Source organism: Oryzias melastigma, linkage group LG3, assembly GCF_002922805.2.
Source record: "Oryzias melastigma strain HK-1 linkage group LG3, ASM292280v2, whole genome shotgun sequence".
Lineage (NCBI taxonomy): Eukaryota > Metazoa > Chordata > Actinopteri > Beloniformes > Adrianichthyidae > Oryzias > Oryzias melastigma.
This window is the reverse complement of record NC_050514.1, coordinates 11,386,090-11,411,010: the sequence shown is the minus strand read 5'-3', so window position 1 is coordinate 11,411,010 and position 24,921 is coordinate 11,386,090. Positions and strand designations below refer to the sequence as shown.

At 38.6% G+C, this 24,921-nt stretch overlaps 2 protein-coding genes across 8 annotated transcripts; one reads left to right on the top strand and one right to left on the bottom strand.

The window, feature by feature from the left end:
* The first annotated feature begins 39 nt into the window (after positions 1-39).
* Positions 40-8,334, top strand: LOC112160583 (sushi, von Willebrand factor type A, EGF and pentraxin domain-containing protein 1). 2 transcript variants are annotated; one of them, XM_024295218.2, is made up of 9 exons: positions 40-2,628; positions 2,709-2,894; positions 2,990-3,154; positions 3,291-4,139; positions 4,910-5,062; positions 6,303-6,431; positions 6,835-7,047; positions 7,121-7,237; positions 7,769-8,334. In XM_024295218.2, the coding sequence occupies exons 1-9, from the start codon at positions 2,433-2,435 to the stop codon at positions 7,915-7,917; spliced, it is 2,157 nt and encodes a 718-aa protein (XP_024150986.1). In that variant the 5' UTR covers positions 40-2,432; the 3' UTR covers positions 7,918-8,334. The 2 variants fall into 2 exon arrangements, with proteins under 2 accessions (XP_024150986.1, XP_024150987.1); XM_024295219.2 differs by having other exon boundaries at positions 2,712-2,894; positions 7,769-8,333.
* Positions 8,335-9,153: 819 nt separating this feature from the next.
* Positions 9,154-24,182, bottom strand: phka2 (phosphorylase kinase, alpha 2 (liver)). Of its 6 annotated transcripts, XM_024295221.2 has the most exons (34): positions 23,998-24,179; positions 23,809-23,901; positions 23,640-23,729; positions 21,614-21,772; positions 21,120-21,167; positions 18,947-19,115; positions 18,749-18,831; positions 18,476-18,556; positions 18,295-18,393; positions 18,073-18,219; positions 17,957-18,010; positions 17,719-17,841; positions 16,561-16,656; positions 16,365-16,472; positions 16,203-16,281; positions 15,959-16,093; positions 15,758-15,867; positions 15,526-15,670; positions 15,240-15,318; positions 15,039-15,154; positions 14,791-14,961; positions 14,532-14,641; positions 14,303-14,439; positions 14,064-14,226; positions 13,836-13,915; positions 13,637-13,715; positions 13,435-13,564; positions 13,257-13,358; positions 12,443-12,561; positions 12,315-12,338; positions 11,857-11,910; positions 10,817-11,050; positions 10,547-10,747; positions 9,154-10,458 (listed from the first exon to the last, which is right to left on the bottom strand). In XM_024295221.2, the coding sequence occupies exons 3-34, from the start codon at positions 23,715-23,717 to the stop codon at positions 10,285-10,287; spliced, it is 3,687 nt and encodes a 1,228-aa protein (XP_024150989.1). In that variant the 5' UTR covers positions 23,718-23,729; positions 23,809-23,901; positions 23,998-24,179; the 3' UTR covers positions 9,154-10,284. The 6 variants fall into 6 exon arrangements, with proteins under 6 accessions (XP_024150989.1, XP_024150991.1, XP_024150990.1 ...); XM_024295223.2 differs by lacking the exon at positions 11,857-11,910 and having other exon boundaries at positions 23,809-24,179; XM_024295222.2 differs by lacking the exon at positions 12,315-12,338 and having other exon boundaries at positions 23,809-24,179.
* Between the last annotated feature and the right edge of the window lie 739 nt (positions 24,183-24,921).

The following is a 24,921-nucleotide window of genomic DNA, read 5'->3' as shown; positions in this document are numbered from 1 at the left end:
GACTAAATGAACATTTTTATATACTCACAGAGATTAATTTTCCAAACATTTTTTAAGTAACCATTGTGGTCTAAAACAGTTCTTTGCTCATTCTTTGCTTATTCTTCTTGAAAAAAATTTACTGCTAAATTAGCTCCACCCAATGGTCAAAATGAAACACCGTCCAGGAGAAGCAGAACAATGTTTTTAATGTTAATGAGCTGGACCTTTTTGTTAGAGCTTCTCTTTTAGATAATAGCAAACATTGTTACATGGATTAACAATATTCAAAACATGTAGTCAATTATTATTGTATTTCTAAACAAATGTGTCAAAATGTGTAAACTCAAACTTTAATTGAATCAAATTGAATTGAGAAACTGAAGGAATAAAGACCCAAAAAAAAAAGAATTGTTCTATCCAGGCTCTGGTGACTCAAACTGAATCGATTCTGGTAATTATTATGTAAACCCTCCTACTTTTTTGGCCTCATCACATTTCGGGTCATATAATCATGGATCCTGGTTCTCTTCATGTCACAGTCAGACTGGAGTAGAAATAAACTGGGAGAGAGATCTTGATTTAAATGTACTTGTTGAATAGAAGGACCATGAGCCAAATTTCAGATCAATTTTTCATATATTTTACCATTTCAAGACATATCCAAGTCAAGTTCTTTTTCAATTAATCACAAACATTGTTGCAGTTGCTTAAATGTCTCTTTTCTTTTAGCACATGCTGGAGTGTTTTTGTTTATTTATGTGTATGCTCATCTTTTTCTAGTCTTTTCTGACTCTGCTAGTCACAACATAGTCCACTCTCGATGTCTGTAATCTGATCACAACTTAAATAGACTTTTAATAAATATAGTGAAGGAACAGTAATTAAAATGTTCTCAAGATTCTTCTTCTTCTTCTTTTCCTTTCGGCTTTTCCCTTCAGGGGTCGCCACAGCGAATCAGTTTCCTCCATCTAAGCCTGTCTTCAGCATCCTCCACTCTAACACCAGCCACCTTCATGTCTTCATTCACTGCATCCATAAACCTCCTCTTTGGTCTTCCTCTAGACCTCTTTCCTGGCAGCTCTAGACTCAGAATCCTTCTACCAATATATAAAAGGATTATAATGCAAAATTTATTGATTTGACAGTGTAAAAAAAAAAAAATATCAAACAAAAACTTTTTCACAAAAAATTCGAAATACATATTGATCCCTTTATTTTCATTGCATTAATCATAACGAATAATAGCATTCATTTACCTAAATTTGTATAAATGATTAAAAATGTTTACAAAATTTTTGACTGGTATTGCAGCACTCTATCGCCCTCTGGTGGTGACACATTAAACTCCAAAACAAATAAGTATAAATTGATATTTTAAAATCTGAAAGAAATATATTATTCCCCGATAACGTTTCTTTAATTATGGAGTGTTGTTGAGAAAATCAAAGACTGGTGTAAAAGAAACTAATAGTCATTGAGTATTAAAAAAAACATGAAATGATATTGAGTGACAATCATTAATATGGAGGAGAATTAAACCTACAGAACAACAAAAGACTGTCTTGATGATAACTTAAGTGGAATATTTCATGTTATTCCTGAATCAATGAAAATAGTCAACCAAATTTATTTATATTTAAAGGTAAAATGTATTATACATTTCTGATTACACCTGCTGCCTTGTGGTAGAGTTCGGTCTACTTTTAGAAAATACATTTCACTTTTAGATCGCAATGAAGCTTTTTTTTTTTTATTTTGCAGCAAAAAAAAAAAAAAAATATAGAAGTGTAGAAACATTTTCCAAATTTGGGAGATTTCCTTTTTAAAACCTACTTCTGCTAGTTTGTTTTTGAATTTGTATGTGTGCTTTACCACAAGTGTCTTTGAATTGTATAAGTATTTTAGTTAAATGTGAAATTATATTTTTCTGAAATGTTGACATGTTTGCACTTCCCAGCCAGCATATAAAATGACTCAAATTATGACTATGTTTGAAACCAATACTATTTAGAGCTTGTGGCTTCTGGTTAATGTAGCATTACATTTACAGCACTCTGCTGTTTTTAAAAATGGAAAAGATAGGAATAAAAATCAATCATTTTCTAAAGAGAATTTTCTCTGGCTATTTTTAGAGAGTCTGTTTTGGTTCATGCTCCTTCCCTCTGGCATCCTAACACTTATAATTACTCTCATAATTACAAAGAGTGAGATCAGTTAAACAAGCCTGGACAGAAAATGTGAAGCTGAGTAAATGGCAGGTCCAGATTTTACCTGAGGCATCAGCAGTTTATGTAAACTTTTACACTTGTGTATTCATTCAGCTTTTGTCTTTACTCAAAGAAAGTACAGGTTAGAAGAACCATTTTTCCCATGGTTCCTTTGAGTTCTCAGAAAATCAATTTTCATATAATAATGAAGTATTTATCTCATGCACTTTCATAGTTTTCAACATGACAAACCTTCGTCGTATTCCCCCACCCCTAGTTTTCCAAAACTTTCTCCGTCCTGATCCTTCCCTCCCATTCCTTCTCGCTCCATATCGGAGAGCTTCCTTTGCTCTGCATATTCCCGTGTCACACTTCCAAAGTGGAGCTCAGATGGGAATCCCTGAAGTTCTGGTCATTGCAGTTTGCCTGTTGGCTCCAGGTAATTCTTGACAAAAACGTCCCAGCTGTTTATGAAGAGAAGCTGTGTGTGTTTTCTGCTGGTGACTGTGAGGCTGTCAGCAGTGTGTGCTGGCGTGGGAATGCTGGGATGCAGCAACATGAAGCATTTGGAGAATGGGCAGACTTTCTTCCGCTACGGTGGACTTCTGGTGACTTTCCGCTGCAATCCTGGCTTCAAACTTCACGGATACAAAACCAACAGCTGTCTCTCTGGAATCTGGTCACGAGACCTCCCAGTTTGTGTTGGTAATGGTTTTTGATTTTCTGAAACTAAATCATGTATTCTAAATCCAAACATTTTTTAGAAGATAATATAATTTGTCAATTTAAACCACTTCAAGGGTCCGGCTGCTCCGTCCCCGGGCTGCTCATGCATGGAACCATCCACATGAATGAGGATGGCTCCTGGGTGGAGTTCAGCTGTAATAATGGCTTTCGCCTTCATGGGCCCTCAAAGCTGTACTGCAGGGGCCACAGTTGGAATGGAACAAACCCAGTATGCAGAGGTGAGAACCAATCAGAAGATCCATACACACTCCAGAAAACAACATCACAACTGGAAAATGAAATGATTGCTGATAATTGACTGAAATGCTAAATGTTTAACATGTCTTGAACTTCTCGTCTGTCTTCTTTTTTCAGAGTGGGACATAAACATGGACCAAACCCTGCAGATTCAGCAACACTTGGACAACCAGGCTCCCAGTCTTTCCAAAACACCCGACCTGATATCTAGTCTGTTGACTTCCAAGCAAGCTAGCAGTGAGAAAACCAAAACTTACCTGAGGGAAGTCAGTGCTGAAGATGTGGACCACACTGTCCCATCCACCTCGTCATTCACTTCAGGAAAAGAGCCCCAAGAGTCATTTTCCATCACTCATGCACCAGATGTTACAGACTTCACGGGTTCTGTTCTAAGGCAAACTTCAAACCGTCACTACTCCAAGTCTCCCATGACTGTATTGAACGAGCATGCTTCACTTCCAGATAATCAAACTGTTTTGGAAACAGCTACAGGTACAGATGAAGCTCAGCACCAGACTCAAACTCAGCACCTGGATAACAACAAATCCCCAGATGGACAATATCCTCCGATTTCTGTTCACCCGGCATCAACCAGTTCTTCCTCTTCTGCATCGCATGCAGACTCACTTCCTCTAAGCTCCATCTCCACTCAGCCTCCTCTACCTCCCAGTTTCACCGTCCCTTCCACCCCCTTCAACAACACTGACTCTCTTTTCATTGGGAACCACATTCACTTTAAAAACCTCACCGTCCAACTTTACCACAGGAGGTGGCCGGCATGTCCATACCCACCTGTTCCTGCTCACGGGACGTTTTACATTCGAAACATAGACAATCCTAACCCCGGAGAGTTCAGGTATTATATAGAATACGTCTGCTCTCCAGGTTATACTCTGGTTCATGGGGACAGGCACAACTACTGCCAGCAAGGAGGCAACTGGAGCGGGACCACACCTGTGTGTCTGGGTAGGTGGGATCCTTTAGTCAGTATAGCAGCAACTTACTCAGATATTTTAAAATATTTAGCAATTTATGGATGGACATTAGTATGGATACAAACTTTATTTTATGATGGTTTATATTTTCTTGAATTTATTTGTCGTTTGTTAGGCAGGAACTCTAATCAGATTGGATGGACATGGCACATGTGGCTATGTAATAATTTATATAACTTAATGTTTTTGACTTCAACACTAAATAGTTATTTACATCACCAAAACAAAAAGGAATAAAATTATTTATAGATATAGCTATATGTGTTTGTAACATAGATAACATCATATAAGTCTGGGTATACTATGCTTTATGTTAAGGTATGTTATATGATATATAAGTATATTTTTTGAGTTCTTGTTCAACATCACATATATTTCCTTCACAATAGTTTCCCATTCCTGCAAGTATGTCTTGTACTATTGTCTTGTGATTGTTTTCTTACATGCAGCTAGGAAAATTTTGACTAAATCCCTGCCATTTTTGAGTAAATTTTCTGACATATTGCCCAGACACAGAAATAAACTTGTCTTTGGTATATTGTAGCCCAGGATCCTGGTTATATTCTGGTGAAAATCCTTGGGGCAAGACCAAAAGACATGGGAGTGATCTGTTTTTATGTCTCTCTTTTTGAAAATGCCAAATATTTGAGTTTATGCATCTTTTTTGTCATCAAACCAGAACTTGTCGAGCCCTCAGTGGTGTTTTCTCAAAGGGGATTCTGTTGTTTTGTTTATCTTTAGAGCTGAATCCATGTGCTGAGAACAACGGAGGCTGTTCCCAGCTCTGCTCCTACTCCCGGATCTACAACCAGAACTTAAACCAAATGCAAACCACAACTCAGTGTCACTGCAGGCCTGGATTTGCTCTGCAGGAAGATGGACGAACATGCAGAGGTGAGCTTACAAAGTAAAGGTTCAACATTTTTTCCTGAATCCTCCCTGGATGTCCTCCCTGTTATTAGGAAATTAGGCATGTTGAAGCCCAACTGGTTTCTGTGAGGTTTTTGTGTCTGATCTTTTATGGCAACAATGGATTCTGGGAAATTTATAGCTGCAAACGTCTGCTCTCTGACAAATCTATCATTTGTGTGAGGAACTTGTGAATTTATGTGGTTAATAATCTGTTAAAGTCTGGAACCTGCAGCTCCGGGGCCACATGTGGCTTTTTAACTCTTCATTGTGGCTCTCTGGCTGAAGCTAAATAAAATATTTGTGTCATTTCTTTATTTTTAGTTTGTCAGATTTATGAGTTAATGGCTAAGATACTCCTTTATAATAAGAGTGATTTTATACAGTTTTTTTATATATATATTGCTGTTGGTATTACATTAAATCAGGTGGCCTCTTGTTCCCTACAGAGTACACAAACTTAAATACTACGCAAAATTTAATACATGCAAATACAAGCCAAACAATGTTTAGCTTATGTCCAGAGGAAAGAAGAGAAAAATATTCATTCGCAAATACTTTATATACTTTTAATGTTGGAACTTAAATCAATGAAGTTGTTTTTAAATTCATGTTGGCATTAATAAATAAGGAAAAGGATTACAGCCAACTAAAGTAGACTTACATATAACAGAAGGCATTTGCTGATTTGCACTGTTTGATATTTTTCATTGAAGAACATCTGTAACTTATTTTTAAAGTAACTGTGGTTTAGTCGAGAGTAAAAAACTAATTCAAAATTAGAATAAAGCGCAATTTCCTCTTTATATTTTAACATTTTTATCATGCCAGAAAACAAAAGTTACTTTATATATATTATTACAAAGAGTAACATAAATCCAAAGGAATTTTGAATTTTTCTGAAGGTTAAACAAGACTTGGTGGCTCCTACTATGTTTTGGTTAAACTAAGTCCATTACTTTTCTGACAGACTTAGCCGTTAACAGTTTAAGAGAAGTGGTTTGACAGAAAGCAGAACGACAGAAAAAAAACCCTCTGTATCATCTTATCCAGTCCAAGAGGATGCAGGAACACATCTGGAGTATGGGTTGCTCATCTTCTGCTCATCTCAGTGCAGCATGGTTCTTGGTTGTGTTTTATTAAATGTACCCACCATCTGAACCAGCAATTAGAAGCTTTCTTTGCAGACTGAACAGCAGATCTGCATTGCCACATTTCTTTGCAGATGTTGACGAGTGTCTGCTGCCTGCTGCTGCCACCGGCTGCATGTTCGGCTGCGTTAACACTGCTGGGAGCTTCCACTGCCAATGTCCACCCGGCCACAGCAAACTAACCGCAGACGGCCTCTGCCACGGTAGGCCACTAACTGAAGAGACACAAACATTTACAAGAAGTGAAATGAAGTTTTTTTTTTTAATGCAATTAATTAACTAAGAAAAGCAGAATAAAGAAATTTGGAACCACACAAACTTCACTTTGCCAGTTTGTTTGTTGTTGATTTGGTTGGTACATCTTGTTTTTGATACACTTCTACCAGTATCGATATTGATAACACTAAAAGACAACTGAAACATATTTTAGAGCTATGCCAATACCCCTTAGACCCATCAAAAATATTTAAATCTGCACACTTCAAGTGAAATTTGAAAAAAAAGAATAATTTAGGGATGTTGAGGAGACAAATCAAAGATATCCCAATGTAAAATGCAGATTATTACCTTCTCTAAAGTTCTCATGCACTATCTTGTCTAATCCAGATACAGACGAGTGTGTTGCCAACCAGGGGCTTGGACCTTGTATGCATCAATGCCACAACTCAGCAGGGTCCTACAGATGCTCCTGCACATTTGGTTACATTCTGGCTGCAGATGGACACGACTGTCTTCCGGAATGTCCATCTGGATACAGGAAATTTACTGCTGCGCCTCCTGAAAACATGACTGTGCAGCCTTTGAAGGGGAAATGTGTGGGTAAGGAAAAAACAACAGTTACAAATGAATCTTAGAGACATGTCAAACTGTGGTTTTTGTTGTGGTTCTGCAGACATCAATGAGTGCTTGGAGGAGATGTGCGAGTGGCGGTGTGTGAACCTACCGGGCTCCCACCGCTGCATCTGCCCCCGTGGATACACCCTCCAGAGGGATGGACAACACTGCACGGGTCAGTGGGAGTTTGTGTTGCACGTAGCCTTCATGTCTTAATATGGACGCCTCAGTGTCTGTTTGAAGATGCTAAAATTTTGTGTTTTAGTGTGATTTTCTTTGTGTCCACAAGTGATTAAATTGAATACTGAAAACATTCAGTTTTCTTTCAAGAAGAAAAATGATAATAAAACATTTAGATATATTAGGCCTTGAATAAAGTTCTGAAAATTTTGTTTTTAGCAATTTGTATACTGTATATTTTTTAAGGAATTGATTTTTTTTTAAATTAATCCCTATTGCTTTTCCTTAAAACCTAACTCCTCTTGTAAAGATGCAAGTTTGTTCTTTTTAAACTTGTGTGTTCCTCTTAGACTGATTTGACATTTCTTTGAGAGTGAAATCATTTGTTCACTCAAAGGTAATTGATCAATAAATGAAAAAACTTTAAAAAATCTATTGAGTCTTTAAAGTTCAATGTGATAAACAGTGAGTTAGCTGGTTTGGTGCGAGTCGAATTTGCCATTCTCTTTTCTTTTGCTGTATGTAGACATTAATGAGTGCAACCAGAAGAACGGAGGCTGCTCCCATCATTGTGTGAACCGAGGAGGAGGATATAAATGCTCCTGTCCAGCTTCTCATCGCCTGTCTCCGTTCAACTGGAGGAAATGCTCAGCAAAGACAAACACTGCTGGCTGAGCGGTGGAGCTCGTCTGGGCCGACTCAGAACTGCACCGTCCAGTCTCTGAATATGCTTAAGATTTGATGTGCAGGATTTTTCCTGTTCTGCTCTTGAATGAAATAATAAATTGTTAATACTTTTAAATTTGTTAAATCATTATTAGCTAAAACGTTTTTGAATGAAACAGCTGCTTGATCTTATGTCCATAATAGAACAAGCAGCACAGAGATGATGGAGAACATTTCAGACTAGGAGTAAGCAGAAAATGAAGAAGCACAAATGTCCAACTGAATCAGAATACTTGAATATTTTCTGGAACATTCAAGAGATCACTGGAGCAAAGGGATCTTTGGTTAAATCGTGAAGATTCGTTTCATTTTTGGATTTTCATAAGACGAGATTTTAACTCTTAAGACTTTCGGAAATATGTCAGTAAAGAGAGACATTCTTTATTACTTTGAAAAATGAATCTATTAATTTCATTAAGGTACCATTTTGTTCTCGTTTGGAGTAAACTAAGCAGGATTTCCTAGTATATACACTACCATTCAAAAGTTTGGAGTCAACCAGTTTTGTGTTTTCCATGAAAAGTCACACTATTATTTACCAAATGAGTTATACAGTGAGTAGAAAATATTGTCATTGACAAGGTTGTAAATAATTATCTATTTTTCTGATTTTTTTTTTTTTTATCTTAACACTTTATTTTCTTTAAAGAATCCTCAATTTTCACCAATTCAATCATTGCAGACTTTTGCCATTCTGTTAGTGAACCTGGAGAAATTTGACTCCACTCCTCTTGCACATGCGAGGCATCTATTACTCAAACTGGAGACTTTAATGTACTTACCTTTTTGCTCAGCTCAGTTGTGCAGCGGGGCCTCCTGCTTCTCTTTCCACTCGGGTTAGAGCCTGTTTGTGCTGTTCTCTGAAGACAGTACTACACACCTTTAAAGGAAATCTTCAGTTCCTTGGAAATGTCTTATATGTAATGGCCTTCATTTCTAAGAACAACAATTGACTATCGAGTTTCACATCTTTTTTGCCCATTTTGAGCATTTAATCAACCCCACAAATGTGAAGCTTCAGATACAAAAGGAGGTTAGTTTTATAACATCTGTTTTCAGCACAAGGGTTTTCTAATAACTGTTTAGCCTTCTGGCACAATGAGCAAACACATTGTACCATTAGATCACTGTTGCTGGAAATGGGCTTCTAGTCACCTATGTAGATAATGCACCAAAAGCCAGATATTTAGAGCTAGATAATCAGTTTTTAATCATAAAATAAGCAGAAGAAATTTAGTTCCACATATAACATTTAATCATTTGAACTTAAAAAGGACAGTCCAACAGCAAATGCATAATTTTAGGTTCACAGTTGATGAGGTTACAGATGAAAAATACATGCTGCCTTTTTAATGCGCATGACGCCTGAGGAAGAACTGAACGACACATGGATGCCATCAACACTTCATTGTTGATCCACTTCATTACAGACTCATGAAGACAAAGCTACTAAACTTGAATGTGTCATGTAAATAGAAAATGTAGTTCTCTTGTCAAAATGTTCTTCAGCAAAAGTCTGTTGTTGTGGTATTAAAGGATTAAAGCAGAACTTCAGCATAAACAAATGAACATGTCATATTGAGGTAATGAAGACTTCAGATCTGTTAAAAACCCAATTTTGACATTCAAATGCTCACAGATTCATACGAGTGCATTCACAACTGAAGACATACTTACAAAAACAAAAGCAACATTTAGCTTTAGCAGTATTAGTAAAACTCTTAGTGCTCTCAGAGCCTAGAATCCATTTATATATTACTCATGTTAATATTTAAATACAGTTTGTGCACATCTGATAGATAACACTAAGTATTTTTTTAAAAATAATATAAACAGACATTTGTGATTTAGTCTTTTCATTGTGAAATCGTTCTTAAAATTAAAATAATTAACGACAGAACAGTGAAATTGGCAGAAAATAAGTTATTGATCTAAGTGAGAACAACTCAAATACCAACATGAATTATGTCCATCTAAATAAAACTAATATGAAGTCACATGAATATTAAAAATATGTCATCCATCTAGTTAAGGGCTGATGTCTTTCAGTAGCAAACTAAAAAAAAAGATTTGTGCAACATTATGCATTAACTGTATTAGTCCTATGTTTTTAATGCAAACAAAATTCTTCATTAGAGGAACTTTGCTTTAAATGCTGTAATGGGGGGCGGGTCTTACAGAATAAATCTAAGAGAATATAACTGTTTAGCATCAACTCCATCTATCCCACTTATTGTATGAGTACCACATGAGCTGATGAATCGTTTGCTACCTTTGATGATTAGACCTTTGCCGGTGTCAGCAGATGCTGTTCTTTCACTGCATCAGACAGCTAGAGTTTGGCAGAAAGTCTTGAACATAAGTGACTACCGCCTTGGACAGATAAGTCATGGTGCCAAAGCTGCCGCTCGGAGCGCTGTCATAAAAAAAGTTGCAGATTCCAGTAGCTGGATCCTTTTCCAGGAAATAGTCACTGGCACAGTGGGATTTCTGCATGAACAAGACAAAGTCAAAAGGAGAATTCATAAAAAAATAATTTGACCTTTTTTCTAGTACAGTTTTCTTTAGGCACGAGTACCTGGTCATTGAGGAAAAGATCGTTGGCCAGATGCAGAATGCGATCCACATGGATGATGCCACCAATGTTGTCCACATCTACGTCAGCCACAAGGCCCAGAACCATCACAGTCTCCACCAGCAGCTGCCGGTACTCCGGCTGAGGGACGTGATTTAAAACAGACTCCACCTGCACAGCGAACTTGATCTCCCCAGCTGTCATCTACGCACACAACAGAGTTAGGCTGCAGCCGTGATCCCGCACGCAAACGTTTCCAGTGCCACACTTTACCTCTCTTGTGGTAGAAGAGGGCAGAACGTATCCATCAATGGATAACCCATGGCACTTCTGCAAGATCCTCCATACTTTTTGGTAGAAGCCCATTGGGACTCGGTTGATGGCTCCATCCAGCCTCCGTCTGCGCAGCCACTGACCTTGCCTTTCCTCCCAGTGCAGCTGGCCGTATACAGAACTGTGACCCACTGGGGACAGGATTCCACTGGGAGTGGAGGGACTGCTGCAGCGCTGTGATGGACCAGCAGACCACAGTGCTGAATTCAAACCACACCTCCATGGACGTGACCATTAGATCTGTCAGCAACATCTACACGGCACAGCTAGAGGTTGGTTCTACATCACAGTCCAATTACTGATCAACTGAAAAATGCTGGTGGTAGATGATGAACACTGACAACATTAACCGGGTGTTACATAGTCCATGCAGTCCTTCATGCAAAACAGTACACTGTAGCAAATATAAAAGACATATTATTGCATGTTTATTGTCACTAACAACTGATCATTTGGCATGCAAAATAAAACTAGAAAAATAGTAAAACTAAAAACATTTTTTGTGTCTTAAATGTGAAATGTAATATTGGAGTCCTGATTCTGAACAAGCACCAATATTGTACTATTTCTACCTATAAATAAAACTAAAATTAAAATAACATGCAATTATTAAAGTAAAAAGTGTAAAAATGAATTTGTTAGTGGTAAATGTTCTAATTTATGAAATTTGTACATATTAATCATGTATAGCTGATAGGAGTTTTATCCTTCAGCCCAAATCAACAAGTGAAAACAACTTCCCTAAACTCTTAAAGTATTTTGTTTAAAATTGTAGATTTTGTCACTGGGAAATTATTTTTGTCAGAAAAAGGTTTTCTTCCTTTAAACAGTGTATTTTAAACTGTGTTTACTTACACTGAATCTGAAAGAAAATGTTTGTATAACGTCTATTTTTGATCTCATACATTAAACTTTGAACACGGCAAACACACAACAGACAAAGCACGCTAATGCAAAGCCGCAGAGATGAGATGGTTTACCGTGGAACGAGGAGAGGTCACATTGCTACTCAAAGAATGACTGCCACCGATGATCTACACACAGAGATGAATGATAGGTGACAGAGACAGTTTGAAAGGGTTCACATAATTCTCATTTGCAGACGTCTACATGCCTGTGAAAAGGAAAAGCATTTAAAGACATGCCGTAAAAATTGCATAAAAAATGAGGGACATTTGAAAGCAGCTTCATTTGGTTTTAGATTGACATAAAGATAATAGAATCTCAAATGAAATGTTTGTCTATAGAGCACATTCTAGACAATGATGATTCCTGAGTAACAGAGAAGACAAGGATGAAAAGAGGCTGACTCCAGCGATGAAGGGCAGAGCGGCACACAAAGTGTTAAAGCCGGCGACAAGAATTTAGCCAGCGGTTCGGTTAATCAGATTACAGTTAGAGGCAAGTCACATGCTTGATATTATCAAAGCCAACCCACACTGACAGGCCGAGAGTCATCCAACTGCAATCAAAAGCGAGAACAGTGTTAATTTGTCCATGGGCAGATAGAAAGACAATATGGCTAAATTAATAGTTACATCAACACATGGATAAAATGATGCTAACCTGTTTTATCTCGCTCTTTAACTTGTGTATTCCAGTGCGTTCGGTCTTTGTTGCTCCTGTGTGTCCCAGTTCATGGATAGAGATGGCAGGACTCGTGGCTGTGGACTGGATGGGGCGCACTGACACAAAAACATGATGTCAGTAAACAATATGATCAGTACACTTCCTTACTAGCAACATGTATGTTTATAGTTTCTTTCACAGAGTAATAAAAGGAATTTGTCTTCTTAGATCTTATATAATCAAATACTGGTGCTTTAACTTGAGGTTTACCTTTAGGAATCCATGAAGTATAACTAAAGAACTTATACTTTTTATCAATTTATACGCTTCTACACTAATTTCATTCAGAGCCCTCAGCTTATACCACCACATCCAACCATCCCCAGTCATTCAAGGTGTACCCCGAGGCTCTGTGCTTGGAGCTCTCTTTTCTGCAGAATCGATCTTCCAAAAGTGATGCTTTTTTTCTGTTTAGCTTTTGACCCAATTTACTCTTTCCAGAGAGCTAGTTTTCTTGCTTCTATACTCTTCTCTCACAATCTGTTCACCTGAGATTAAACCTTGAATTACTTCCCATCCGTCTGTCCATCCGTCTGTTCATCCGTCTGCCCATCCATCCATTTTCTATGCTCGCTTTATCCCTTTTGAGGTCATGTAGCTGCCAGAACTTAAAAATCAACTTGGCCCTTTCCTTTTCTAACTAATTACATGTGTAAAATGTAATACAGATATAAAAATATAGTCATATTTTCTTTATGTGAAGCTGCAGATCTTCAGCATCCTGCTGTATTAATTACATGAAAGCACTCACTGCTTCTCTCCACCCCAAACTCTTTGCCACTGAGGATGTGGTGCAGCAGGTTCTTCATGTCAAAGGGGCTCAGGCTCATCAAACTCTCAGACGCCTCCTCACCTTCAAAGCAGAAGATAATTCTGATTTCCACACCGCAGTACCACATAAAGTATTATCATGGATCCTGTTTTCATACCAGAACAGTGCAAGCTACGAGCTAGCTCTGTGGCCATGACCTGCATGATGAGTCCAATCCTGAGTCGGAGCATGTCCCCAAACAGAGCGGGTTGGGAGCGCACATACATGGCCAGATAGACCATGATTTCCTGTAACAATAGATATGAACACGTCAAAGCAGTGAGATTAGAGTCCAGAAATAGTAACGTCTGAGTGTTTACCTGAGTCAGAACAGCCACACTGATGTCCTGACCGCTGGCTTCATATATTAGAGTGTTCAGCTCTTCAGGGGGAAGTGGCCTGAAAGAAAGCAAAATGCGTAGCTGATACATAACATCGTCATGGATTTAAAGGGATTGAGCAGGTTTAGAAGCAGAACGGATGGACTCCAAACAACTTCCATCTACACAGAGAACTTACGCCGTTATCACTCGTTCTCTGGGCTCTGGAGGCAGACCTACAGTCAGCTGCTTGTGATGGGAAATGAGATCTGTGCAAGCCTGATAACAACAGAAGCACAAAATATTTTAATACACTTGTAGTTTATTGTAAAATATTTTGCCAGTTTTGACTAAAAGTAGTGACATTGCTAAGAAATAAAATGTCTTTTTCTCAACTACAAGCAAGTATTCGAGTTGTGACACTTACCTCAGCGAGGACCTCCACTCGCTTGCGCAGTATCCCAGAGATGTATCGAATAAGCCCCCACTCTTTGCTGGCTCCAGCTTGTACATACAGCTCCTCCAACAACAAGCGCACACTCGGCCCACCCATCCCGGCGTCTGACAACTCCACCACCCAATCAGCTCCTCTGTTAGAGAGAACAAAAGTCAAGAGATCAGAAAAAAAGGGGGTTTCTACGCTGCAGGTTTGTGGTAGAACAATACTTCATGACGTAGAGAATGTAGAGGATGTCGGCCTGGTCCTGAAGAGTGGGGCACTCCTTTAACTGTCTCACCAACGCTGCAAAGTCCGTGTTACCGCAAGAGTCTCGAGGAAGCTGCAGCTCTGCGATACTGTGAAGCTTAACAAAGGAAGCATCATAAAGAACACTCAGAATGTGGACGTAAAAGGCAACAAAAAGTTGACGAAAGTAGAAGAACCAGCTGGGTTTACCTTGCTCGGATTTGCATGCAAACCAGGCGGAAGATGAGGAACTTCAAGGAGGTTGAGGGATCTGCGGTGCTTCGCCATGACTGGAGTCATGGGTAGATATAAGGAAGACTCTAAAACACAAAGAGAATTTTGTCTTTCAGTTATTAAAAACATCAATAAACTAAACAAATACACACTGATCTTTTTGGTACTATTTTTTATCTACAATATAAAATCAGCTAACCCTCCTTGTTATTTCATTAATTCTTAGAAGACTCACTGATTTCATTCAGACCCTGAACCTGAGCCATAAACGACAGAATGTCCTTGGTGGTGTGCTCGGCACTGAAGATGTGCTGCAGTCCTCTCTGAATGGGAGGAAGGTGGGACTGAGCGGTGGTGCTCTGGAGGAGCTGCATCAGGTACTGGTCAAACCCGTCCGTGGAACCCTCTGACAAAAACCAAGAATGTATTTGATCCCAGCTCAACTAGAGTTTTAAAAATAGTAATAATGTCCTCCCTATTTACCATCATCCTCCTCTTCATTTTCCTCAAAACAGCTTTCGTCACTCTCCTCGTCCAGGAAAGTGAGGCGTGTGCGGAACGACGTGGTCTGGACACTGGAGAGGTCAGACATCTGGACCCTATAGAACAAAAGAGAAGGAGTATGATGTTGTGTTACAGAAATATGTATATTTTTTCATTATCATCCCGTAAATGTACGCAAACCTTGCTCCAGCGAAATAGCCATCCTCCAGTTTTCTGAGTGTTGCTATGATACACGGGTCAATTGCATCTCCATCGTCAACTGGACATCAAAAATGAAAAGTGCTGTTCAGCTTTGTAAGAAAATACTAGCTTGTAATTAAATTATTTTCTACAGTTGCATTAAACTTGTAAAGTTTTTAAATAAAACGCGTGTAAAAAAACAGTAGAGAATTTTGGAGCACCACTGAGAAAACATTAGCACTCTGAAAATTCTTTGTTTTTCAGAGTGAGTGCTGGTTTTTAGTACCAAGCATGCTGCGGGTGATGGGAAACGTCAGCGTTGGCCGTCCTGTCATCCTCCAGCAGGATGAGAGGTAAGCCAGCTCTGTCCGTAACATCTCTACAATCATCTGGTTGTCCAGCGCCAGATAGAAGTGATGCTGATCCAGAAACTGAGCAAAGAGGATAGAAACGTAAGAATGAAAAGAAAGCACCTAATGCAGCTGAGGTTATGCATGCTGCAGCTGCTGCGGTTCTACCTGGGGGGTGAATATGTAGGAGCGGTTCCTGATCTCATAGAACTTGGATGTTCCCAGGACTCCGATGTGTCTGTAAGGCCTTCCACTCAACTTCAGTTTCTTGCTGTTTCCTACAGTGATGATACCCGCTGTTAGTCTTAGTGAAATGCACACGTGGATTATTATGGGATGCGATGGTGTTTTTTTTTTTGTTTTTTTTACCAAGTTTGACATAAACGTGGCTCAGGATGCGAGCAGGCATGACCCTGATTGGCAGAACTTCTGATATTGTCTGGACTGTAATCCCAAGATCGCGCAGAAGCTCCTGAATTTCTTCCGTTTCTGCTAAAACACAAACTAAAAAGCAAAAAAATAAATAAAAAAGAAAGTGCAAAATTAAATCAGTGCAGAGAGTCAATATGGAAAACTTTCTTCATCAAACAGATTTGGAACACTTTTAACCAACCTTGAACAACCACATCTGGCTTGAAACTTGTGGAGAATCTCCTGTTAAGAGGATCGATTTCTCCTGGAGCTAAGAAACCCTAAAACAAACCAAAAAAAGATATAATATCCCCACTTTGACCTTAAACCATCATGTAGTTTGCTAGATGGCCTGTGTCAGTACCTCAGCAAGGAGGCAACCCAAGATATAGAGTGACTGCCCCCACATGTGAGGCAGCTGCCCCATAGGCACTCTGTCCACAGAGTGAGGATTGCTGTACTCCTCCTCTATCTGTCAAAAGGAAATAGAAGCTTACAAACATTTTCAGTCCAAAGGAAGTCAAGGTCACAGGGCTGAAGAACTTCTTTGACTAGAATACCTTATCAAGAGGCACAGCGTAAAGCTCAGGCACTATTTTGATGCCGTTCTTCCCTCGGAGCAAAACGCCTTCCAGCGCCTCACGGTACTCCTGAACCTGTGCAACACATGCAGCCAATGAATACCATCACTGTCCGGCTTCATTGAGAACTCCAAGCACACAAGATATGATGGTAAATGGCAGTAATCAGAGCTCTGCACTAAATAAGACAGTGTTTTAAAGACCCACTATAGTGAAAATTGTGTTTTTGTTTTTTTTAGCATATTTTTGTGGCATTTTTCTCACAATGAAGGACACATTTAAAACAAAATTAAGATTAAAATTGCATTTCTGAGTATTTCTTTTTTCAAATCATTGTGAGTTAGAAGTAGATTAAAAAATGCTGTTGGAAAGAGAGCATATTTGTTATCTAGAAAATATGCTTGGTGGGCCAGTAGCACTCTGCTCCGCTTCATTCATAGATCCATTAACGTCTTTGTTTTCCTCGTCTGAGCTGGTATCTGGCTCAAAACTGTACATCTGGATAGCACCAATATTGCTTATTGTTTTTGTTGCACCGATAAAGTTAGGTTGGGGTTGTAAGCTAGCAGGAGAGAGAGTAAACAGAAAGTTCTCAGTGACAGTGAGGGGAAGAGGGGGCGGGCTTACTATGCACCAACAGTCCTATCCAAAACTCAGGGGCGAATTTCTAATGAATTCCTTCCGCTTTGAGGAACTATGTTCTAGAAAATGACAGTTTTTTTATTATTTTGCCAAAAAGATTAAAAAAATGATTGGAGAGGGTCTTTAAAAAAATGTAAGATTTCTGCACATTTAGGAAGGAAACTTCTGTTTTGGTGCAACTCATATAACAGTGTCTCCTAGAATAACCACTACAGATTTATATATTTTTTAGTTTTATGGCAACAACTCTTATCAGAAACAGCTTCATCTCCCACCTAAATGTGTGGTCACTTAATCCAATAAATAATTCCTTTATCTGTTTCCGGTAAGCCTTTAAGGAATATGTGTCTAATGTGCCACAGTCCCTTTGACCAAAGAACTATTCTATTTAATAGGAACTTATTTAAACAAAATTTAAATGCATGACAGCGTAAAAGTTTGATATTTTCTCTTTACAAAAATCAGTAAAAATAATTACAGCAATGTATCGGTTACCTGCACTTGATCTCCAAAGAAGATGCCATCGAGGATGAGGTAATTCCAGAACACAGGCCACTCACACTCAATGTTCTCAAACAGCTTGAGCTCTGCGGGGTCATAGTGCAGTCGAGTGGGATCCTTACAACACATCAAACAAAAAACGAGCATTTTTTTCTCTTCGACCCCACAATTCACACTTTGTTTGAACACAACGGAGATCTTGTCTTAGATTTTGAAAGCCCAGAGTTCTTACCTCTTTAGGACAGTGATATCCATCTCTAATAAAGCGACAGCAACCATAGCGACCCTGAAATGAGGCCGGAAACGTTTGGTCGTGAACGGGAGCTCTCAAATGTGCTGCTGCTGTACCTGTAGCTTGCTTATGATTTCTGACTTGGTGATGGCCACCAGGTCGGCGTCCTCCACTGCGAACGCGGGGAAAGAAATGACAGACAGAAGACCGGCATCTATCTCTTTGGACGTGGAGGCTCTTGGAAGCATGGAGCAGAGGATGGCCTGAAGACAAGCATGCAGCTTAGGTTACAGCCGGAAAGAAGAGTGCAGGGACGCTGAGAAACCGGGGAGCCGTACCTGACAGTGCTCCACTTCATCAGGCAAAACATGAATGACTGACTTCGGCCCGCCGTGAGCACCGAACAGATCCAGTTCATCTATGGCCTCCAGAGCAGCCTAAAACATCAACACACAACCTCTTGAATGTTCATATGTGGATGTTTGATTTCTATGAGCTGATTATGAAGCAGTTCTGGACCTTTGCCATTCCTACAGAGCTGCCGTTGAGCTCCGGGATGCCCTGGTTGGTCTTGTCACCTCGTTCCCACATCCCATAATCCTGCAGGGGTAAAATCAGATGTTGTGTGTAAAATCATTGCATCTATATATACTGTGTATATTTATTTATATATATATATGAATGTTTCTCTTCAGCTTTTACTTTGAAGGATTGAATAAAAATGCATATTTAGGCTTCTACTCATTCCTTCTAGACAGAAACCTCCAAAAAAAAGGTCAGAAAACGGCTTACCGCCACTTTGTAGGCTGCCTCTATGTAGAACACTAAGTTCTGGATAAAGACTACCTCATCGAGGTTTGAAATGATTCGCAGACCTTAATGTGAAGACACATAATAAAAAAAATCTTTTAATTTTTGGAGTCATTATTAACATACTGGTCTAAAAAGCACATCAAACATCTTTGACATAAATGTGTCTTAACAATGCACCTGAGGCTGTCATCTGAGCCAGCATCAGCAGGTAAATGGAGGTAGCGTCCACCTGGAGATGACCCCACTCATCATCACCGACTACAGTAGCGCAGGTGGGAGTGTCATATTTGGCGTGCAAGCAGTCCTTTGTGCTCTGGGTCAGCTTGAACTTCTCCACCTTATCGACCTGTGAAAACAAGGTCATGAACTCACTATTTACTGGAGCTACGACTTCACACACAGTAAGCTCAAACTAGAAGAAGTGCTCCAGAGCTGTGGTGCTAGTCACACAAACTATGGTCGGAGTTACTAACCTTTAAGTTCTTTTGCAGTTGAGATGATAAATGATTTTCTCGATTACCTCATATTCAGTCAGACAAATGTCAAATATAAGACAAAATCTAGGACATTGTGGTGGCCCTTTGGGACCTGCAAGACCACCTAAACTTATTAAGAAATCACTTTTGCATTTTTAATAAAACAATGTTTTTTCATAGTTTGTTGTTGCTGACAGCTGGCTTCACATTTACACATGTAATCTGACATTGGCCTTCAGAATCCTCAAAGCAAGCTGCCATGATGTTAGCAGCAGAAGAAGACAGAGATACCACTGGTAGGTCTCTGTCTATGACACCATACTAGCAAGCAGGACTGACACTGAGTGACACATGTATGACTGCATAAGAGCTCAGGATAACGGAGAAATAACCGCTAACTTGATAAGTTTTCTTTAGAGCACAAGTATCAAACTTACACCCCCCCGTATGGTTTAATCCGACCGAGTCACGAAGAAAAAAAAATATAAGGATGTTGGGGGAAAAAAAGCACGTTTCTACCCCATTCCTGTAGCGAGTCATGGTTAAAGAAATAACCACAATGTGCAATTCTGCCACTAGGGGGAGCAAAGAAAAATAAATACCAGCATAACAAGAGAGTGAGAAATAAACAGCATTTCTTTGTAAGTTCGTGCCACGTCTGGGTAAGATGCAGTTAGGTTCTCTGACAGCCTCACCGCTGTTTAGTTGCTATAAAAAACATCAGGTGTGACATCACAATTACCAAAATGTCGTTGGGAAAAAATAATAACAATAAAAGCTATAATAATTATTATAAACAATTAGGCTACCGGGTTTTCCAACTGAGAAAAAAAACAAAACTAAAACAAAGCTGCAGATAAGAAGTTGGCCATAGGTTGTTTTACTGTTATGTTACTGATCCGGCCCACTTGAGATCAGTCAGGTTGAATGTGGCCACCAAAATGAGTCTGACACCCCTGCTTTAGAGACTACAGCACCACTTTATTCTCTAAAGATCTGATCCTTCTGCTCAATGCTGTTTGAAGCAATCAAACTCATGCTAAAACAGAACAAATGAGAAGAACACACCAACAAAGCCATACAACAATTTCAAAAGGGAATGTGCTGCAAAAATTTGACATTTTATGTTAGAAATCGTAATGACCCCACTCACTTAAATGTAAGGTGAGGTGCATTATATTACGAGTTTTCTGCAGTTTTGTTCCATTTTGGGGTCAATATTTTAGTTATTAAAGTTTTGGATAATAGTAGGTAGATTGTTGTTTTCTTCAGCTTTTTGTGCTTAAATATCATTACTGTATCACAAGTAAATGAGGTCAAATGTTGGTGTGAGCTACGTAAACAGACAGTTTGAGGAACGACATCTCTGAACTACAATACGCATAAATTCTATGCTCCACAGTGTTTTCAGGCAGAAGCCAGCTCAGACGAGGAAAACAAAGATGGATCTAATCGTCTACGAGTGGATGCATTGGAATGGAGTGGATCTAAAAGCTTTTTCAAATTGCCTTCTTTCATTTTCTCCTGATTCACAATGATTTAAATAAAGAAATACTCAGATATGCAACTTCAAGCTAAATGTCTTTATATATGACCAGCATTATCCGAAAAATGCAACAAGAACATGTTAAAAACACAAAAAATGTGATTTTCACAGGAGTTGGCCTTTAAAGCATTTGTGAGATCTTAGAATTGCAGTAAATACATCTCTATGATGGTTGTTAGACCTGAGCCCTCCAAATCAGCAAAACTAAGGGAGAAGCTGTGTGAAAACCTAAAGGTCAAGAAAACCAAACTGAAAACTGGATTTTCTGTTGCAGTCAAATATGTTTGTGTGTAAACAAGAAAATCTGTAAACACTGAACGTCTCTTACCTGTCTCATCATGCACCGAAGGAGCCCCTGCATCAGTTTCACTACACTCTGTCCGCAAAACACAAGTTAAAGACATCCATCAGTGAACAGTTATACCAAAGTTTAGAGAAAAAAACTGAAGGTTTCTCTTTATTTTTCTGACACGTAAAACATGTAAAAAAAACACATATTGTACATTTATTTTACAAATTGTTGTGGCAGCCGGATCTACTCTAGTCTAACGTTTTCCTCTTTATATTTTTCTTTTATGCCTGTTCTTTAAATTTAAGAAATGTAATTTAATTATTCAAAGGTACACATATGGGAACATATATTTGTATACATGTACATATATATATATATTTAGCTCTGACTGCTCCTCTAGCTGTTTACATGAGGCTGTGACACCACAACCGTCTCTGCATTCTGCTCTCCAAAAATAGTATTTGTGATCTAAAAAAGAAAAAGGACTTGTTTACACATTTATCGACAGTCACTCTCTGTGACAAGCACACCTGCTCCAGTTCGTAGGCTTTGGCTTTATCTTCGTCCCGATCGGCGTTCTTGCGGTACGCCATGCCCAGCCCCCACACGGCCATAATGCTGTACACATTGTCCCTCACCCAGGCGTCCTTCTTCTGGATACTGGCGGGAAGGAGGCCGGTCACTGGGTTCTGAAGAAAGGAAGATACATCACCTATTTTCAGCTTCTGTTTGATATATTCATCAAAAAATAATCATTTAAAAAGAAAAGCTGCTCTCATCTTTCAGAGACTATGTTCCTTCTCCTTAATGTGTTTATAAACCATAAAATTCCCCAACTTTTTTTTTTTTTATTATTTTATGTCAACTAAAATTTTGATGTGTGACGGGAATAAAAAATAGTGATAAATTAAATGTCTTTTCTTGCTTGGAAACCTTCAAACATCACAAAATGTAAACAAGGAATAATTTGACACATCAGTGTGATAACATCAAAAGTACAGTTTGGTCTTTGGTCCACTACAAGTATAGTATAGGTTAATAAAATTACTAAAACCCAAAACATTCTGTGACATGTCTTCTTATAGTATCGGGTGATATTCCCCAAAAAACAATCAATAGTCTATTCTGTTGGAGAACAACAACCTTACACTCGACCTAAAGATAATTTCATTCAATACAACAATGAAAAACAGCAATTTATCTCTTTTAGAACAGTTTAAAAGTCCAGGAGATGTGTCAACATGATTACTAGTATGGGATTTCTTACTTCTGTGTGACTGGGTAAAGTCAAAACACTGGATTGCATTCATTTGCATATAACGTATTATTTTGCTGGAGTGTTTGCATCTCATACTTCCCACACTACACACACACACACACATATATATATATATATATTTTTTTTTTTTTTTCCCAGAGTATAAGTCGCACCAGAGAATAAGTCAAAAGAGCAAAAAATGTCTAATCAATAGGAAGAAAACCATGTATAAGTCGGTCTGGAGTATAAGTCTCACTTTTAGCAGCAACCCAGTGTAACTAAAAAAAATAAAGAAAGAAATACAAGAACACTAATATTTTGATCTGTATACAAAAAATATCAAAGTTTAAGAAGAAAACAATCAGATTCTCTTCCATGTTTGTTTTGAACGACACTTCTTCTGCCACTGTGAGTGGCAAATATGCAGCACCCTCTAGGGGTTGTTAGGGGAAACGCTAAAAAACAACAGGTGTTTACAGGGAAAATAAATATAAAACCCTTTTGATGTCTAAAAAAACTTCAAAAAAATAAACAAATAAGTCACTCCTAAGTATAAGTGACACACCTGGATAAACAATGAAAAAAAGTGTGACTTATACTCTGGAATTCTGTAATTGTGGCTTCTCTCATGGTGAACGTGGTTTTAACGTGTAAAAAAAAGACTAATTTCAGTTTGGGTAACAGAGTGTGCCAATCTTCTGACCAGCTGACTGAACATCTATGCTGCAAACACCAACGTGCAGTCCATGCATAGAAAGCTGATAGTCTTGTCTCTGCTGAGGGACCCTCAGTGTTACAGTTTTAACTCAGACAGCTGCTGACAGCGTCAGCGTGAACCCAGGAGCTGATAAAGGCGCTCTGCTTCCAGTGATCATTTCAGCAGCTGAACTTTGCTCACACTTTGTTTATTGCTCTGCAGCTGATGTAGTTCAACCTTTAACCACAGAGGAGGAGGATAATCTGCATAAATACAGTGTACATCAACACAGGCATGTTTTAAAGTGTTTTGGTCGTGTAAATCTGAATAAAATGTCTTATTTTATCACTGTGGTGTTTTTCTTTTTGTTATTTTTATGCTCTATTAAGATTGCTTTTTACTTCTTGTTTTTCATTGTAATGATTTAATTAGTAAAGTTTCTGCATAAAAGTGTGTTAGTAAGGGAAAATACTAGTTTACACAACCTGGAAATTACAAACAGTTATGGAAGTTTAAATAATTCATTAAATACAAAGTGTATGGATTCAAATGTAGTTTTTATGGGGTTAAAGGTGACAGATGTGGCTCCTCCTGCACTCACCTGGTGACACAGGATGGTTTCTTGGACCAGCCTGGCATACCCGTCCAGCCTCACTCCTGAGTTACTGCGGCTCCTCATCCTGCCTCCGCGCTGCCCAACACAACAAGTGTCAACTCGCGCTCACCTGGGACACCCGCGTGCGTCCTAATTATGACCGTCTGCGCATTACCTTAGTCAGTGAGGTAACTCGGCATCCTCAGAAATCCCGCTGTCCTCCGTGAAGGCTGCTCAAGGTGCTAAAGAGCCGCTAGCTGCGTAGCATCCAGTTGTTCAGAACGAAAGCAACGTTTTGAAAACAAGTTCCCTCAGAGCCGTGCTTAGAACCACAAAGCCGGGTTTCTCTGTCAAGGTGCGTCACCTGAAGCGTCGGGCTCTGGAGGTGACAGCAGAGGAAGTTTGTTAAATGAAGTCAGGCCAGGACGTAGTGTTTGTGCGCCAATGTCCATCCATTCTGACGAGGAGACATTATGTTCTCATGTCCCAGACGCGACCAATAGAGGGCGCCAAAGGCCGGTTCTTGCTTTGGACGTACAAAGTTGTTGTTGTACCAAACCTTTTCGATAGGGGGCGACAAACGTCTGTGATCAATATGGAACTCAAACACGTGTATTTAAATATTTTTTATTAAACGCTTAAAAAATATAGTACAAAAATATAACATTATAAACGTACAATATAAGAACAAAACACAACTCAAACATATAAGTCACAATTACTCTTAACTGTTTAACCAATGTTGAAGACATTAATCATAAATAAATAAAACGTGAACTCCAAGATAAAATACTCCCTTATATGAAATATTTTAGAAATTTTGACAGACAGACTCGCATGATTTCCTTTCAAAACGAAATACATCCTATGTCATGTAGAATGAAATCAATGCAGAAAAATGTAGTTTTAGGTGGTGTAATGTCAATTTAAAAAACTGTTTGCTGTACTGTTTGTGGTGCATGTCAGCCAGAAATCTATAAATGTAACCAACTTAAATTGATTAAGTGACACTTGTATTTTTCAAACAATAAATTCCACTCAAAATCATTTAATTTGTTAAAAAATGGAAAATCTGCATAATTGTTCTCAATGCGTTATGTCTACTGATCTTCAAAATGTAAGCTTTCTGTGGAAGCTTATGTACTCAGACATCTGTCAAATTATTTTAGTTCCACTTGTTTTTTTGTTTTGTTTTTGGTAAGTTCCACTTGTGATATGTAGGCCTACTGTACTTCAACTGTTTATGAATTGAATGTTTGAGTCAGTTTACTTCTTTCTTTTTTTTTTT

Excerpts from the sequence above, each read along its gene's own strand:
- phka2 (XM_024295221.2), bottom strand. The coding sequence starts at position 23,717 with ATGAGGAGCCGCAGTAACTCAGGAGTGAGGCTGGACGGGTATGCCAGG. Across the intron at positions 17,842-17,956 it reads GATATCACTGTCCTAAAGAG|GATCCCACTCGACTGCACTA; the intron begins GTAAGAACTCTG and ends ATGTGTTGTAAG. Across the intron at positions 13,716-13,835 it reads AGAGAACGAGTGATAACGGC|GCCACTTCCCCCTGAAGAGC; the intron begins GTAAGTTCTCTG and ends GCTTTCTTTCAG.
- LOC112160583 (XM_024295218.2), top strand. The coding sequence starts at position 2,433 with ATGACAAACCTTCGTCGTATTCCCCCACCCCTAGTTTTCCAAAACTTT. Across the intron at positions 4,140-4,909 it reads GACCACACCTGTGTGTCTGG|AGCTGAATCCATGTGCTGAG; the intron begins GTAGGTGGGATC and ends GTTTATCTTTAG. Across the intron at positions 7,048-7,120 it reads TTTGAAGGGGAAATGTGTGG|ACATCAATGAGTGCTTGGAG; the intron begins GTAAGGAAAAAA and ends GTGGTTCTGCAG.